Source organism: Narcine bancroftii, chromosome 4, assembly GCF_036971445.1.
Source record: "Narcine bancroftii isolate sNarBan1 chromosome 4, sNarBan1.hap1, whole genome shotgun sequence".
NCBI classification, from domain to species: Eukaryota; Metazoa; Chordata; class Chondrichthyes; order Torpediniformes; family Narcinidae; genus Narcine; species Narcine bancroftii.
Genome location: NC_091472.1, coordinates 106,083,126 through 106,099,150, shown reverse-complemented (window position 1 = coordinate 106,099,150; position 16,025 = coordinate 106,083,126). Strand labels below are relative to the sequence as shown.

At 41.6% G+C, this 16,025-nt stretch overlaps 1 protein-coding gene across 4 annotated transcripts in view; it reads right to left on the bottom strand.

Moving 5' to 3' along the window:
- The window catches only part of slc24a3 (solute carrier family 24 member 3), a 432,795-nt gene that overhangs the window by 41,449 nt on the left and 375,321 nt on the right, over positions 1 to 16,025 (bottom strand). For all 4 annotated transcript variants that reach the window (XM_069932352.1, XM_069932355.1, XM_069932353.1 and 1 more), the window contains exon 7: positions 3,937 to 4,011. In XM_069932352.1, the coding sequence (XP_069788453.1) occupies positions 3,937 to 4,011 (75 nt within the window). The remainder of the gene's footprint in view (positions 1 to 3,936; positions 4,012 to 16,025) is intronic.

Below are 16,025 nucleotides of genomic sequence, written 5' to 3'. Positions count from 1 at the left end.
CAGCATAAACATGTAAACAAAAAACTGTAAACAGGTAACAAATGTAAATAAACTAACTGTACAATACAGACAGAGCAAAAAGAAAATCAATTAAGTGCACAAGTAAGAGTCCTGAAATGAGTCCCTGATTGAGTTTATTGTTGAGGAGACTAATGCTGGAGGGGTAGCAGCTGTTCCTGAACCTGGTGGTGCGAGTCTTGGGCATCTCTACCTCTTTCCTGATGGCAGCAGTAAAAACAGAGCATGTGCTGGGTGGTGAGGGTCTTTGATGATTGTTGCTGCTCTCTGACAGTAGCATTCTCTGTCGATGTACTCAGTAGTGGGAAGGTATTGCCTGTGATGTCCTGGGCTGTGTCCACTACCATGTGGAAGGCTTTACACTCAGGGGTATTGGTGTTCCCATACCAGACTTTGTTGCAGATGGTCAGCACACCTCTATAGAAATTTGCCAGGATAAAAAAAGCAAATTGGGTAAATATGGGGAATATAGAGATTACAAAAGGTGTAGTTTTAGGACTTTTGAAGAATATAAAGGTGGATAAGTCTCCGGGACCAGACAGGATCTTCCCCAGGACATTGCGAGAAGTGAAGGAGGAAATAGCAGAGGCTCTGGTGGTAATTTTCCAAATGTCATTAGATATGGGGATAGTGCCAGAGGATTGGCGCATTGCGCATGTGGTTCCGTTATTTAAAAAGGGTTCAAGGAGGAAGCCTGGCAACTATCGGCCTGTAAGTTTGACGTCTGTGGTAGGTAAATTAATGGAGAAAATTCTTAGAGATAGAACTTATAAACATCTGGATAGACAGGGTCTGATCAGGAGCACTCATCATGGATTTGTGGGAGGAAGGTCATGTTTGACCAATCTGATTGAATTTTTTGAAGAGGTGACTAGGAATGTGGATGAGGGTAGCGCAGTGGATGTTGTCTATATGGACTTCAGTAAGGCCTTCGATAAGGTACCACATGGAAGGTTAGTTAGGAAGGTGCAGTCTTTAGGTATAAATTTTGAGATAGTCAAATGGATTGAACATTGGCTGAAAGGGAGAGGCCAGAGAGTGGTAGTGGATAATTGTCTGTCAGGTTGGAGGCCGGTGACCAGTGGTGTGCCTCAAGGATCTGTATTGGGCCCATTGTTGTTCGTTATATACATTAATGATCTAGATGATGGGGTGGTGAATTGGATAAGTAAATATGCAGACGATATTAAGATAGGTGGAATAGTGGATAATGAAGAAGGTTTTCAAGGATTGCAGAGGGATTTGGGCTGCTTAGAAAAGTGGGCTGAAAAATGGCAGATGGAATTTAATGCTGATAAGTGTGAGGTGCTTCATTTTGGTAAGAAGAAGCAGAATAGGACATACGTGGTAAATGGGAGAGCATTGATGAATACAGAAGAGCAGAAAGATTTAGGAGTAACGGTACATCGTTCCCTGAAGGTAGAAACTCACGTGAATAGGGTGGTGAAGAAGGCTTTTAGTATGCTGGCCTTTATCAAGCATTGCATGGAATATAGGAGTTGGGAGGTGATGTTGAGATTGTATAAGACGTTGGTGCGGCCTAATTTGGAGTTCTGTGTGCAGTTCTGGTCGCCTAATTATAGGAAGGATATAAACAGAGTGGAGAGAGTGCAGAGAAGGTTTACCAGAATGTTACCTGGGTTTAAGCATCTAGAGTATAGGGAGAGATTGGACAGATTAGGTCTTTATTCTTTGGAGCGTAGAAGGTTGAGAGGGGATTTGATAGAAGTATTTAAGATTATGAAAGGGATAGACAGAGTGGATGTGGATAGACTATTTCCATTAAGAGGAGGAAAGATTAAAACAAGAGGACATGAGTTAAGAATTAAGGGGCAGAGGTTTAGAGGTAACATGAGGGGGAACTTCTTTACTCAGAGAGTGGTAGCCGTGTGGAATGATCTTCCGGGAGAAATAGTGGCGGCGGAGTCAATTGTATTATTTAAGAAAAGGTTGGACAGGTATATGGATGAGAAGAAGATGGAGGGTTATGGGCATTGTGCAGGGAGGTGGGACTAGAAAGGGGTGTTTGGTTCGGTGCGGACTAGAAGGGCCTAATGGCCTGTTTCCGTGCTGTAATTGTTATGTTATTATGTTATGTTATTTCTGGTGTCATACCAAACCTCCACAAACTCCTGAGGAAGTAGAGGTGCTGACGCGCTTTCTTCACAATGCGATTGGTGTGTTGGAAGGAACTTCCAGAAGTTCATAACTTTCTGAGTGAAGAGGTTTCTCCTCATCTGAATCCTAAATGGCATCCCCCTTCTCCTTAGACCCCTTGTTCTGGACTTCTCCAACATTGGGAATATTCTTCCTCATCCCATCAGAAATTTATACATCTCAATGAGCTCCTCTTTCATTCTTCTAAAGTCTAATATATAACCCTGGTCTATTCAGTCTTTATTCATGACATCCCAGGATTCAGTCTGGAGAACCTTCACTGCACTCCCTCAATGGCATGAATGTCCTTCCTCAGAATTGGAGAACAGAACTGTATGCAACGTGTGGCCTCACTGAAGCCCTGCACAACTGCAGTGAGATCCCCTGCTCCTATATTCACAACCTTTCAGTGAAAACTTGAAAGAATTTTTTGACGTGACTGGAGTTATGCTCAAACCATTCATAGAGTCTTGCCTTATTTAATCTATGTCTAAAGGTCTTGATTTTCTAGGTCAAATTGGAGACAATAGCAAAGTATGGCATAGTAGATGTATTTAAATGGGCATGTGGAAATAGGGAACATGTTGAAGAGTATGCTGACGAGCATATAGAGCAGTGAAAGGTTATACTGTATGGATCTGATCTGCCTGTGACTTCAGTGGTGGACTGGCAGATTTTCAGGACATTTGGATGCTAATGCGACACACTTGAAATGTTACACGGATGTTGAGTAATTTTTTTGGTTAAGCCCACAAGTTAAAGGGAACACAGAAATGGGGGACCCAGTACATGAAGGGAGCAGGAGAAACAGAAGCTGATTAGTTTCAAGGGAGCATGGTTCAGGTTTTTAAAAGTTGCCATGCTGTGCTGACTTTCACTAAATGCACCAATAATCAAGTTCAGGGGTCGAAGGGGAACCAAGGCTGATTGTGAAAAAAGGTACAGGGACTGACTCTGGGTGAGCCAAATGCTGAACCATTTGGAAGAGCTTTCCATTCTCTCCAATCACCTGGCCAAGAATATTCAGCTGAATATGCACCAACATCTTTCCCCAACCTGAGACTACAGTGGCACTCAAGGTAACTCTGAGACTCTGAGGCAATCTCACCAACGGTGTTGGAAGATGTTCAATTAAGTCTGAAGAATCTTCTTCCATAAAAGGCCTTGGTTGTGGTGCAGAGGTATGGAGTACAGGAGCTCCCCAAGTCTGATGATCACAAAGCATTACTTATATGTGCTGGAGAAACTCAGCAGCATCCATAGGAAGTAAAAAGTAACCAACATTTTGGGTCTGGACCCTTTGTCAGGTTTCCTATGGATGCTGTGCGACCTGCTGAGTTTCTCCAGCACATTTATGCATTACACTTGCCACAACATCTGCAGATTTTCTTGTTTAATTATCTCTGAGCCGGGAATTTAGGAAAATTTCTTGATCTTTTTGAAAATACTCTTCGCGGTCATAAATGATGAGGATTTTCTCATTGGCACGCTTAAAATGTTTTTTTTAATGAAATGCCACTTTTATTTAATTCTTGTAAAGTAGCAGAAAAGGTACAAATCTTACAAACTCTGTCATTTGAGTTATGGAAAAGGATTAATTCTGTAAAGCAAAAAGGACCTGTGTCACTATTTGCTCGTGTTTCGGGTATTTCATTCCATTTGAAAACCCCTCAACCACTCCCCTCCAAATTCATCTTCCATGCACCTCTGAGTTTTCTATAGACAGTTTGCCATTGCGTTGGAACTAAGTAGCAAGCTTACCATAATGAGTGCCATCACTGACAAGGTGTAGTAACTGGAATCTCTGACCAATGACCACCAGGTAAGTGGGACCACCTAGAATGAAACAAAGTGAACGCCATATGTGATTTCAAAGTCAAACAGATCAAATATTTTCACGGCAAGGGCAATGAGAGGGTTAATAACAGAACCTTTTGTTTAAAATGGATTTGTCAGCTCACAGTTCTCAAAATGAGCAGGAAATCTAACTGGGAAGAAAAAGTCCTGATTCAAGGGGTCCATGAGGTCTTGAATCAAGTAAGACATAAAATAATGTGACGAGACAAGATAATTTTGTTTTTGGGGACAAGTGAATTCAGTTTGGTTAACACTTGCTTTTCAAGAAGAATATATGGGGTTTAAGAATAAAAACCAATTTGTATGTGTAGATTAGGAAAGAAGTATGAGCTCTTTGAGTCAATAAATGTGAGTACATAACAAGCTCTTGGCACCTCCTCGTGAATGGTGCCCAGAACCTGAGACTCACCAGGTCAGCCGTCATACACAGGAGCCTCTGACGCAAAGGGGTGTGTCACTTGCTGTTGATTGACTGTTGTACTTTATTTTAGACTTGTTTTGTTAATCTTTCATATTACTTACTATACTTCAAAAAAATACCCTGAAGTGCTCTTTCTCCCTTGTTAATCTTAATTCTCGAAAACCTGCTAATTTCATCTCGTTACAGCGAGCGAGGGCAATAATGAAGAGGAGATTGGTTTCCTATGGAACACAGCACCCATTCTCCACAATCCTTGTTCTTATTAGGCTACTGCTGTCAAAGGCTTCGTAAACAGAATCATTCTAAAAGGGTAAACAATGAATTGCAGGATGGATACAGCAGCTATGGGTAGAAATGGGCAGTCAACGTTTCAGCTCAGGATTTGTCATGGATTTGATAAAGGATCCTCTCCCAAAATGTTGACTGACCACAGATTCCACCTGATCTGCTGAGTCCCTCCAGCTTTTGTGTTTCTCTATAATTCCAAGAGGATGATAGCGCGTTAACCTGAAAGGCACAGTGCACCTTTGACAGAATATGCAAAGCATTCTGCAATATAAAGGACCTGAAGGCAACAGAAAGTCACAACATCCCACTATCTAGCCAAAAGGTAAATAATGCTGTCGGAAGTGCAGATCAAGTCAGGCGGCAGGCACCCTTAGGGCTAAAATTTCGAATTGATGGTCTGTCATCAGCTTGTATATGGAGCTGAAATGATAACATTCCCCTCCACCATTTCATCCACTCAGTCAGACCTGCAGAATAATGTCACCTCTTTTCATGTATTGGAACAAGTGTTTCTTTTCAACTTCGGATTCTCTGGTTCAACACTATCTGCTGTATATATCCATTGCCCAGCCAGAGTGAGTGGCAACACCAGCAGAATCCAGTAACCTAGAATACTAAAGTAATGTTGGCAGCTGGGAAACATCCAGGCTAGGAAATGCTACAGGGAAGTGCTTTGACTTAACATGAGCGGTGGGAGGGCTGCAGAAACATTGATCAATTTATTTTGGGGTGAGACTGCAAAGATGGAATTTAATAGATGTGACGGAATTTGAAATGACCCTGTGGAATGAGGTGATGCTGTAAGTAGCTCTCAGGCTGTGAGTTATCTTGGAAAGCTTATTAAATTGGAGTGTGTAGGCCATTTCTCATCTGCTGCAAACTTACAATGTCTCTAAATTTGTCCTTGTGGTGCCACCAAAACAGTGGTTAAAAATGCCACACATCCTTTTCACATCAAGACACAGGGTGCAATGGTCATTTCTTACCACTCATAACACAGTGCTATGGTGGAGAAACTCAGCAGGTTACGCAGCACCTCTAGGAAGCAAAGGGAGACTAAAGTTTCGGGCCTGAGTCCTTTGTCGGGAATCATGAAAAAAAAGACAGATGCCAGAATAAATAGGTGTGGGGAGGAGGAGAGGAGAGGATGGTGAAGGGAAAGAAGCACAGGCTAACACACAAGAGATAATAGTTGGATACAGGTGGGAGGGTTGAAGAGAAAGATGTTAAATTATAAAGTATGGATATGCTGGGGTTGAGTGCGATGCACAAATGGGCTGAAGGAACTCAGCAGGTCACGCAGCAAGGGTCAAAGCCTGAAACATTGGTTACCCTTTACCTCCCATGGATGCTTCATGACCTGCTGCGTTTCTCCAGCTCATCTGTGCATTGAATAGAAAGCAGCTAAGTGATGGGGGAGAGGGCAGGGCTAGGAAGGGTAGTTCTTTTGATAATTCCACAGTCCATTGCCACTCTGGCACACCTGTCCATGGGCTCATGTCCTGCCAAATTGAGCCATCTACAAATTGGAGGAACATACCTTTTTCCCATCTCAGTACTTGCCAACCAGACAGTATCAATAACAACCTTCAAATTTCATCACACCCTCCCCAGCCTCTCTCTTTATCTGTCTCCTTTTCTTCAGCTCCCCACCTCCTTCCATTCCATTTCCTTTCAGTGAGTGGATCAAGTGAATCATGACGGAATACACCAAATACCTTCCCTATTACTCAGGAATCTAAACATTAACATCAGCCAGGAGATCACATGCTGTAGCCCCAAAGAGTTTGGAATCAGGTTCATTGGTTTACAATGACCAAAAAAGCCAAATTCTGATTTTATCACGATCTCGAGTTCTTGGATTTTACTGTCAGTGTATATTTGATGTTAATAATTTTCCATGTGCATAAAAGTGCTTTCTTCTTTTCTTTGGCTTGGCTTCGCGGACGAAGATTTATGGAGGGGGTAAAAGTCCACGTCAGCTGCAGGCTCGTTTGTGGCTGACAAATCCGATGCGGGACAGGCAGACACGGTTGCAGCGGCTGCAGGGGAAAATTGGTTGGTTGGGGTTGGGTGTTGGGTTTTTCCTCCTTTGCCTTTTGTCAGTGAGGTGGGCTCTGCGGTCTTCTTCAAAGGAGGTTGCTGCCCGCCAAACTGTGAGGCGCCAAGATGCACGGTTTGAGGCGAGATCAGCCCACTGGCGGTGGTCAATGTGGCAGGCACCAAGAGATTTCTTTAGGAAGTCCTTGTACCTTTTCTTTGGTGCACCTCTGTCACGGTGGCCAGTGGAGAGATCGCCATATAACACGATCTTGGAAAGGCGATGGTCCTCCATTCTGGAGACGTGACCCACCCAGCGCAGCTGGATCTTCAGCAGCGTGGACTCGATGCTGTCGACCTCTGCCATCTCGAGTACTTCGACGTTAGGGATGAAGCGCTCCAATGGATGTTGAGGATGGAGCGGAGACAACGCTGGTGGAAGCGTTCTAGGAGCTGTAGGTGATGCCGGTAGAGGACCCATGATTCGGAGCCGAACAGGAGTGTGGGTATGACAACGGCTCTGTATACGCTTATCTTTGTGAGGTTTTTCAGTTGGTTGTTTTTCCAGACTCTTTTGTGTAGTCTTCCAAAGGCGCTATTTGCCTTGGTGAGTCTGTTGTCTATCTCATTGTCGATCCTTGCATCGGATGAAATGGTGCAGCCGAGATAGGTAAACTGGTTGACCGTTTTGAGTTTTGTGTACCCGATGGAGATGTGGGTGGGCTGGTAGTCATGGTGGGGAGCTGGCTGATGGAGGACCTCAGTTTTCTTCAGGCTGACTTCCAGGCCAAACATTTTGGCAGTTTCCGCAAAGCAGGACGTCAAGCGCTGAAGAGCTGGCTCTGAATGGGCAACTAAAGCGGCATCGTCTGCAAAGAGTAGTTCACGGACAAGTTTCTCTTGTGTCTTGGTGTGAGCTTGCAGGCGCCTCAGATTGAAGAGACTGCCATCCGTGCGGTACCGGATGTAAACAGTGTCTTCATTGTTGGGGTCTTTCATGGCTTGGTTCAGCATCATGCTGAAGAAGATTGAAAAGAGGGTTGGTGTGAGAACACAGCCTTGCTTCACGCCATTGTTAATGGAGAAGGGTTCAGAGAGCTCATTGCTGTATCTGACCCGACCTTGTTGGTTTTCGTGCAGTTGGATAATCATGTTGAGGAACTTTGGGGGACATCCGATGCGCTCTAGTATTTGCCAAAGCCCTTTCCTGCTCACGGTGTCGAAGGCTTTGGTGAGGTCAACAAAGGTGATGTAGAGTCCTTTGTTTTGTTCTCTGCGCTTTTCTTGGAGCTGTCTGAGGGCAAAGACCATGTCAGTAGTTCCTCTTTAAGCTCATCAGATAACCACATATGTGGGTTCTTTGGCCCTGGAGTCCTTTCTGTCCTTAGAATGATTGTTTTTTTTTTAATTAAAAAATTTTTTTTTCACACTATGAACCATACTGACCAAAATACATACAGACATTTTTCTCTTGAATATATACAGTTATTTTCTCCCCTTTTCCCCCCTCCCTTCCCTCCCTCTCTCACCCCCACTTCCCATTTATTCAAAGTTCAATCTATAAGATACATTAAACCCGTTAAACAATGTCGTCACTTAATAAAAAGAAACAAGAAATTTTTGTCTTTTACTTTTATATACTGAGTCAGTTCATTTCGCTGTCTTCTCCTTCTGTCATTTTAGGTGGTGGAGGTCCATGGTAAGATTTCTCTATTGTATTTCATGTATGGCTCCCATATTTGTTCGAATATTGTGATGTTATTTCTTAAATTATATGTTATTTTTTCCAATGGAATACATTTATTCATTTCTATGTACCATTGTTGTATTCTCAAGTTGTCTTCGAATTTCCAGGTTGACATAATACATTTTTTTGCTACAGCTAGGGCTATCATAATAAATCTTTTTTGTGCTCCATCCAAATCGAGTCCAAGTTCTTTACTTCTTGTATTACTTAGAAGAGAGATCTCTGGATTTTTTGGTATGTTGCTTTTTGTGATTTTATTTAATATCTGGTTTAGATCTTCCCAAAACTTTTCCACTTTCTCACATGTCCAAATTGATTGTACTGTTGTTCCCGTTTCCTTTTTACAGTGAAAACATCTATCTGATACTGTTGGGTCCCATTTATTGAACTTTTGGGGTGTGATGTATAGCCTGTGTAACAAATTATATTGAATCATGCATAACCTCGTGTTTATTGTATTTCTCATAGTTCCGGAGCATAGCTTTTCCCATGTTTCATTCTTTATCTTTATGTTTAGATCTTGTTCCCATTTTTGTTTAGGTTTACAGTTTGTTTCCTTGTTCTCCTTTTCTTGCAGTTTGATGTACATGTTTGTTATCAATTTTTAAATTATCATTGTGTCTGTAATCACATATTCAAAATTGCTTCCTTCTGGTAACCTCAGACTGATTCCCAATTTGTCCTTCAAGTAGGTTTTCAGTTGGTGGTATGCAAACCTTGTATCGTGAGTTATATTATATTTGTCCTTCATTTGTTCAAAAGATAATTTATTTCCCGAAAAACAATTTTCTGTTCTTTTGATCCCTTTTCTCTCCCATTCTCTGAAGGAAAGGTTATTTATTGTGAAAGGGATTAGTTGACTTTGTGTCAATATTAATTTTGGTAGTTGATACTTTATTTTATTCCTTTCTACGTGAATCTTCTTCCAAATGTTGAGCAGATGGTGCAATACTGGTGAATTCCTACGTTGCACCAATCTTTCATCCCACTTATATAGTATATGTTCAGGTATCTTCTCCCCTATTTTATCTAGTTCTAATCTGGTCCAATCTGGTTTTTCCCTTGTTTGATAAAAATCTGATAGGTATCTTAATTGTGATGCTCTATAATAATTCTTAAAGTTTGGTAGTTGTAAGCCTCCTTGTTTGTACCATTCTGTTAATTTATCTAGTGCTATCCTCGGTTTCCCCCCTCAGTTGACGCTTGCGAGCGGGTTCGCAAATCCAAATGAAGATGGGAGATGTGATTGCCCGACAAGGGACAAAGGGCAACTCAGAGAGGGGAGGGACTATTGGGGTTAAAGGAATTTTAGATATGGAAATAGTGGAAATATTTTATGTTTTAGAAATGTTGTCTTACAATGTGTTCAAAAAAAGAAAGAAGAAATGGATAAGAAGGGAAGGTGGTGATGAGGAAACGGAAAGGAAAGATAAACAAAGTATGAAATGGCCATGTTGAACTATATGACTTTAAATATTAATGGAATACATAACCAAATCAAAAGGAAGAAGCTGTTAAATTTACTGAAGAAAGAAAAAATTGATATAGCATTCGTGCAAGAAACACATCTAACTGAAGTGGAACACAAGAAATTAAAGAGAGATTGGATAGGACATGTAACAGCAGCATCATATAATTCAAAAGCCAGAGGAGTAGCTATATTAATCAATAAAAATGTACCAATCAAAATAGAAGAGGAAATAATAGATCCAGTAGGGAGGTATGTAATGATAAAATGTCAGATATATTCAGAATTTTGGAATTTACTCAATGTATACGCACCTAATGAAGATCAAAAATTTATGCAAGATAACTTTTTGAAGATCGCAGATACGCAAGGGAATATACTAATAGGAGGGGATTTTAACCTTAATTTGGACTCAAACATGGACAAAACTAGAAAAAAGACTAACAGAAAGAACAAAGTAACCAAATTTATAATTAAATCGATGCAGGAAATGCAACTTTTGGATATATGGAGGAAACAACACCCAAAGGAAAAGGAATATTCATATTATTCAGGTAGACATAAAACATACTCAAGGATAGCCCTATTCCTGTTATCAGCCCACATTCAAGGAAGAGTTAAGAAAACGGAATATAAAGCTAGATTGTTATCGGATCACTCATCCCTGTTATTGGCAATAGAGCTAGAGGACATCCCACCAGGAATGTATAGATGGAGTTTAAACTCCATGCTACTTAAAGGACAGGATTTTAGAGAATTCATTGAGTGACAAATTAAAATGTACTTTGAAATAAATACGGAATCAGTGAAAAATAAATTTATAGTATGGGACGCAATGAAAGCATTCATCAGAGCACAGATAATAAGTTATGTAACTAAGATGTAGAAGGACTACAATCGAGAAATAGAACACTTGGAAAGGGAAATAACAAATACAGAAAAAGAATTAGCAATAAAGGAAGATACAACTAAAAGAAGAGAATTGACAGACAAGAAAATAAAATACTCTACAAACATACAAGGTGGAGAAGAGCATAATGAAGACAAAACAGAAATATTATGAGCTAGGAGAAAAAACACACAAAATACTAGCGTGGCAGCTTAAGACAGAACAAACTTAAAGAACGGTATTGGCATCAAGGAAAAAGGACAAACAAATTACATATAACCCAATGGAGATCAACGAAAACTTCAGGGAATTCTACGAACAACTATATCAAACTGAAAACGAATGGAAAGAAGACAAAATAGATGAATTTCTAACTAAAATTGAACTACCGAAATTACAAACAGAGGAGCAAAATAAATTAATAAAACCATTTGAAATAGAAAAAATACAGGAGATATTAAAAAAACTACCGAACAATAAAACACCGGGAGAGGATGGACTCCCAATAGAATTCTATAAAACATTTAAGGACTTATTAATTCCTTTCAATGATTGTTGATTTGTGGTTTGCCCACATTTCTTTTTTTCTGCCATATTTATTAAACCCATAAGCTAACAAAAATTCAGCAATGCTGACAATTTACAGTTGAGCTTATCTTTTGGGAAGCAATCTAAGTTTCCATCACACACCACTTGTTCCCTAAATTCTCTACTGCAATGACTGGCAATAATTATTAAATTTGCATTATTTTTAAATTATTAGATAATAAAGGTAAGGCAATGCGAAAAGCTGGAGGGGCCCTGTCGAGAAACAACTGCATCCACATGAGAAATGTTTCGGGTTGGGACTGAATACAAAGGGATGGGTTTAAGATGGGAAAATTCTGCTGGATCTTAATCTCCCCCCACTGACTTGTTGCACATTCAGGTGTCCAAAGGGGGTAAATAATCGAGGTGATTACCACACGATTCTCATGATTTCACACAGAACTTTCCCCCCATGGCATCTGCACCCATCCACCTCATGAGCTGCTGGTGCCAAGCATGCGGTCATTGCAACCGACGCTGTGCAAAAAAGGACGATGGATTCAGAACTTCAAAACGGGGTATCCATAAGATTGCATGGCCACCTATGATGCAATTACAGTTCCAAGATTCAAAGGTTCTTTTTATTGTCATGTAGTAATACATTAAAAATATAATATACATGATAGACTTCAACTCTTGTCTGCCCTAAGGCAAAGAATCGCAATGGGCATTGCCTAGCACCCCTTACTGCAAGAGAAAGCAAAAGGGAGTCCCTTCAGATACACTGCATGTCCGTTGATTCACCTCCAGTGCTCCTACAGCCTCTGCAGCCGCACAGACTCCTGTTCAAACCATCAGCAACCTAAGCTCCAGATCCAAACCTCCAATATGATCAGGAAACTTTCAACACCCGAGGCCCTTCAGGTGCCCTTCTTGGCCTCTCGATTCCCGGTTCCGACGTACTGTGTACCATCCCCAAGGTACTGTGACTTTATGGCAATAACGGAACCTTTACCTTTAGAGTACTTCTGTGACCTTCAAACTAATAGGCCAAACCTGGTCCAATAAGAAGTGTAGGGTGCTTGCTAGGAGCAATACAAAGTATGGCTGAATGTGAGGTAAAGCAATGATGCACAGTAACCTGCCTGCTCCACAGTGAAGGCAGCAAGTGACAGGTGTGAGTCAATTCTTGAAGCTGACCAGCTCTATTAAATTCAATATTTCATTTATTGTCATCTACACAAAACCATTGTCCTTTGCCCTGTGAACAATATTATAAATAGTGTATAACTAAAATCCTGTAATTGTATTAATGTGATTTTATTGTAATCAGTGAGGAAATGCTCTTGACCAGGCGATTGAGCGGCAATAATCTGGTCACTGATGACCCGTTGGGGTCTCACAGGATCACACGATTCCACACTTCATCATGGCCTTTGTCCAAACGTGGTCCTGGCCACCTGAAGTCCAGTGGGGAAGCTGCCCCTCACAAGCAGTCATGGAGTCAAGTCAACCTTGTCAATGAACATCCAGAGGGAAACTCTCCAGCAGTTTTTTTTTCCTAATTTCACATAGATGGATTACTCAGTGATTAAAAGAAACCACATTAATACAATATTACAGTATTACTATTTACACATTCAAGTTATAATACGATCATCACCACCCAAATGCATTTGAGCCACTGTGGCACCTCTGGTCCTGGAAATCCCCCATCATACCTGTGGACACCGCATGCTCCTTCTCCATGGACACACGGGTATGGACATTACCCTAGAAGATGGCCAGGCAGTCAGGCTGGACTGAACACTTGACTGCCCGCTGCCTGGACCCATGAATGAACAATTTGGCTAGGCCTAGGAGCAAATTGACCCGGAGATTCTCCGAGTGACTCACCCCAACCCTCCCCTCACCGGGTGACTGAAGATCGGGAACACCAGACTGAAACGTAGCGAGAACATGAACAGCAACCCCTTCAGATATTCAAATAGAGGGTGCAAATTCTCACACTTTATATATACATAGTACACCAGCCTCAGAAATGCCAGGCAGTCAGGTTGTACTCTCTAGCAGTTGCGAGTCCTGTCCCACATGACAGAGGATGGTTGTGGTAGACACTGACCTCAGTTCCAACTACATCTAGGGAACCCAATCCCATCTAGGACAAAGCAATTACTGGCACATCCACCTACTCAAGTATTCAGTGTGCATGCATGGGCCAATAATAAACAGTGCTGCTTTGACAAAAGACAGCAACAAACTCTGCTATGATCAGCCTACACTCCCACAAGCGCATTTTGCTAACATCCTTTGTTCTCTGAACTCACAGCATTTGAAACAGCCACTGTAAAATGCAGTTAAGTGGCCTGTATCCTGGGAATTTATTAGAATTGTTTTAAATCAAATCAAATTATTTGTTTTGATCCCAGTGATGTGCAAAAGCACAACGGATACCAGACAAAATCTGCAGTCTCTTGAGTCTGCAACACCAAACTCTCATTCACAATGCGTTCAATTCTGCCCTCTGTTCTGAATTTTGTGTGCCTTGACTGTGGGAGCTCAGAGTGATAATTGACTTTAACACTGAGCAAGTGGACCAGTGAGCAACAACTGATAAGTACGTGGACTGCATAACCCTCTGGATAACACTGGAACTGGCTCTTTAATAAGAAGGTCTGCGGATGCTGGGGTCCAATGCAATATGCAAATACGCACGAGAAACTTAACAGGTCATACAGCTTCCACAGGAAGTAAAAAGAAACAAATGTTTCAGGTCTGAGCCCTTTGCTGGAACTGGCTCCTCCTTTTTACACACCTATTTGTTGTGGTCTCCTGTGCATCAAACACTGTAGGTCTATGCTTGAACTCCCAGTAGCCAACCATTTAGATTCCCCTCACTGTTGCTGCACAGATATGTTTGTCCTTGGCCTCACCTATTGCCAGGATGAGGCCAAATGTAAACTGGAGAAATAACACATTGTCTTCCTGCTGAACAGCCTTCAGCCCAATGGCATGACCATTAATTCTTCTAACTTTAGGTCACCCCCATCTCGATCTGGTTCCACTGTTTCTATCTCGTCTTTATTTACTGCTAAATTAATGTCTAATCCCAAAGAGAGGTGTAATGTTAAGATGATTAAAGCAAAAGAAAACAAGTGGTTTGTTTCAACTGTTTTCTTGTGCTGGTGCATACCACGTTTAAATATAATTGAAGGGAGGCTCTCTGAAGAGTGTGGAGTGGGCTGGTTGTAAATTCAAATGTAACATTGACCCAGGACATCCACGCATGTTCCACTTTGCTGGCATGTGGTTAAAGAAGAAAATTGGCAGATGATGAGGTTGAGTGCACACAGGACCTTTGCTCTGTCTGCTGCAACAGCAAGGACCTCCCAATGGCCAACCATTTAAATTACACACATCACTGCCACGACGGCATGTCTGTCCATGGTCTCATGCAATGCCAAACTGAGGCCACCCACAAATTAGAGGAACAACCCCTTTTATTCCAACTCAGCAGACTCCAACCAGAATGCATTAATAGTGACCTCCAATTTCCATAAATTCCCTCCCCTCCCCAAGAGTTTCTCTTTCTGCTATCACTCTGTATCCTTTCCTCAAACTCCTGACCCCTTTCCCTGCCTTTTCCTATTGGACCCTTCGCCCCTCAGACCTCTGCTCTCCCCCCCATTACATCAAAGCTTCATTCTCTTCCACCCTCTGACCTGTATCACCTGTTACTTCATACCTGTTAGCCTGTGCATCTACCCCCCACCCCCTCCGAATCCTTTAATTCAGGCATCTACTTGTTTTTCAGGCCCAAAATATTGGTTACTTTTTCCATCATATGGATGCTGTGTGACTTGCTGAGTTTCTCCACCTGGTTGGTTCATGCCTTAATAGGGTTCCCTTTTCCAGAGGAGGATCACCACATTATAGTATTTAAATTAGGATTCCATGTGCAGTGAGATTAAAATCCAGATGAAGCTTTATGCTGAACTCCTTGTGGAGATGAGGCCCTTGTGGTTCTCTGAAAACCTCATGCAATGGGTCAACTCTGCATCTCCCAAACACACAAACTGCGAAAATCAAGCATGTCCACAAAAGTTCTCTGACCTAAAACTGTAACTCGGCCTCTCTTCCCACAGATACTTCCTGACCTGATGACTAAGAACATAGGAAATAGGAAGAGGAGTCACCATCTGTCCTGTCGAGCCTGCTCTGTCATTCAACAAGGTCATCGCTGATCTGGCTGTGAACTTAGCTCCACTTACGTACCCATCCCCACAACCTTTAATTCCTCTATAATGCAAAAATCTAACTACCTGTGTATTAAACTTAACATTTAAATACATTTAATGAGGCAGGCTCTGCTGCTTTCTTGGGCAGAGAATTCCAGATTCACTCTCTGGGAGACATCATTCCTCCTCATCTTTTTAAATTCCCTAAATCTTGAGGGTCTGTTCCTTAGTTCAAGTCTCATCTGCCAGTGGAAAGAACCTCCGCTTCTATCCCATCTATTCCTTTCATTATGTTATACGTTTCTATGTTTCTATAAGATACCCCACTCTCTTAATTTTTTTTAAAAAGGACACCAGGACAAATATGGATTATT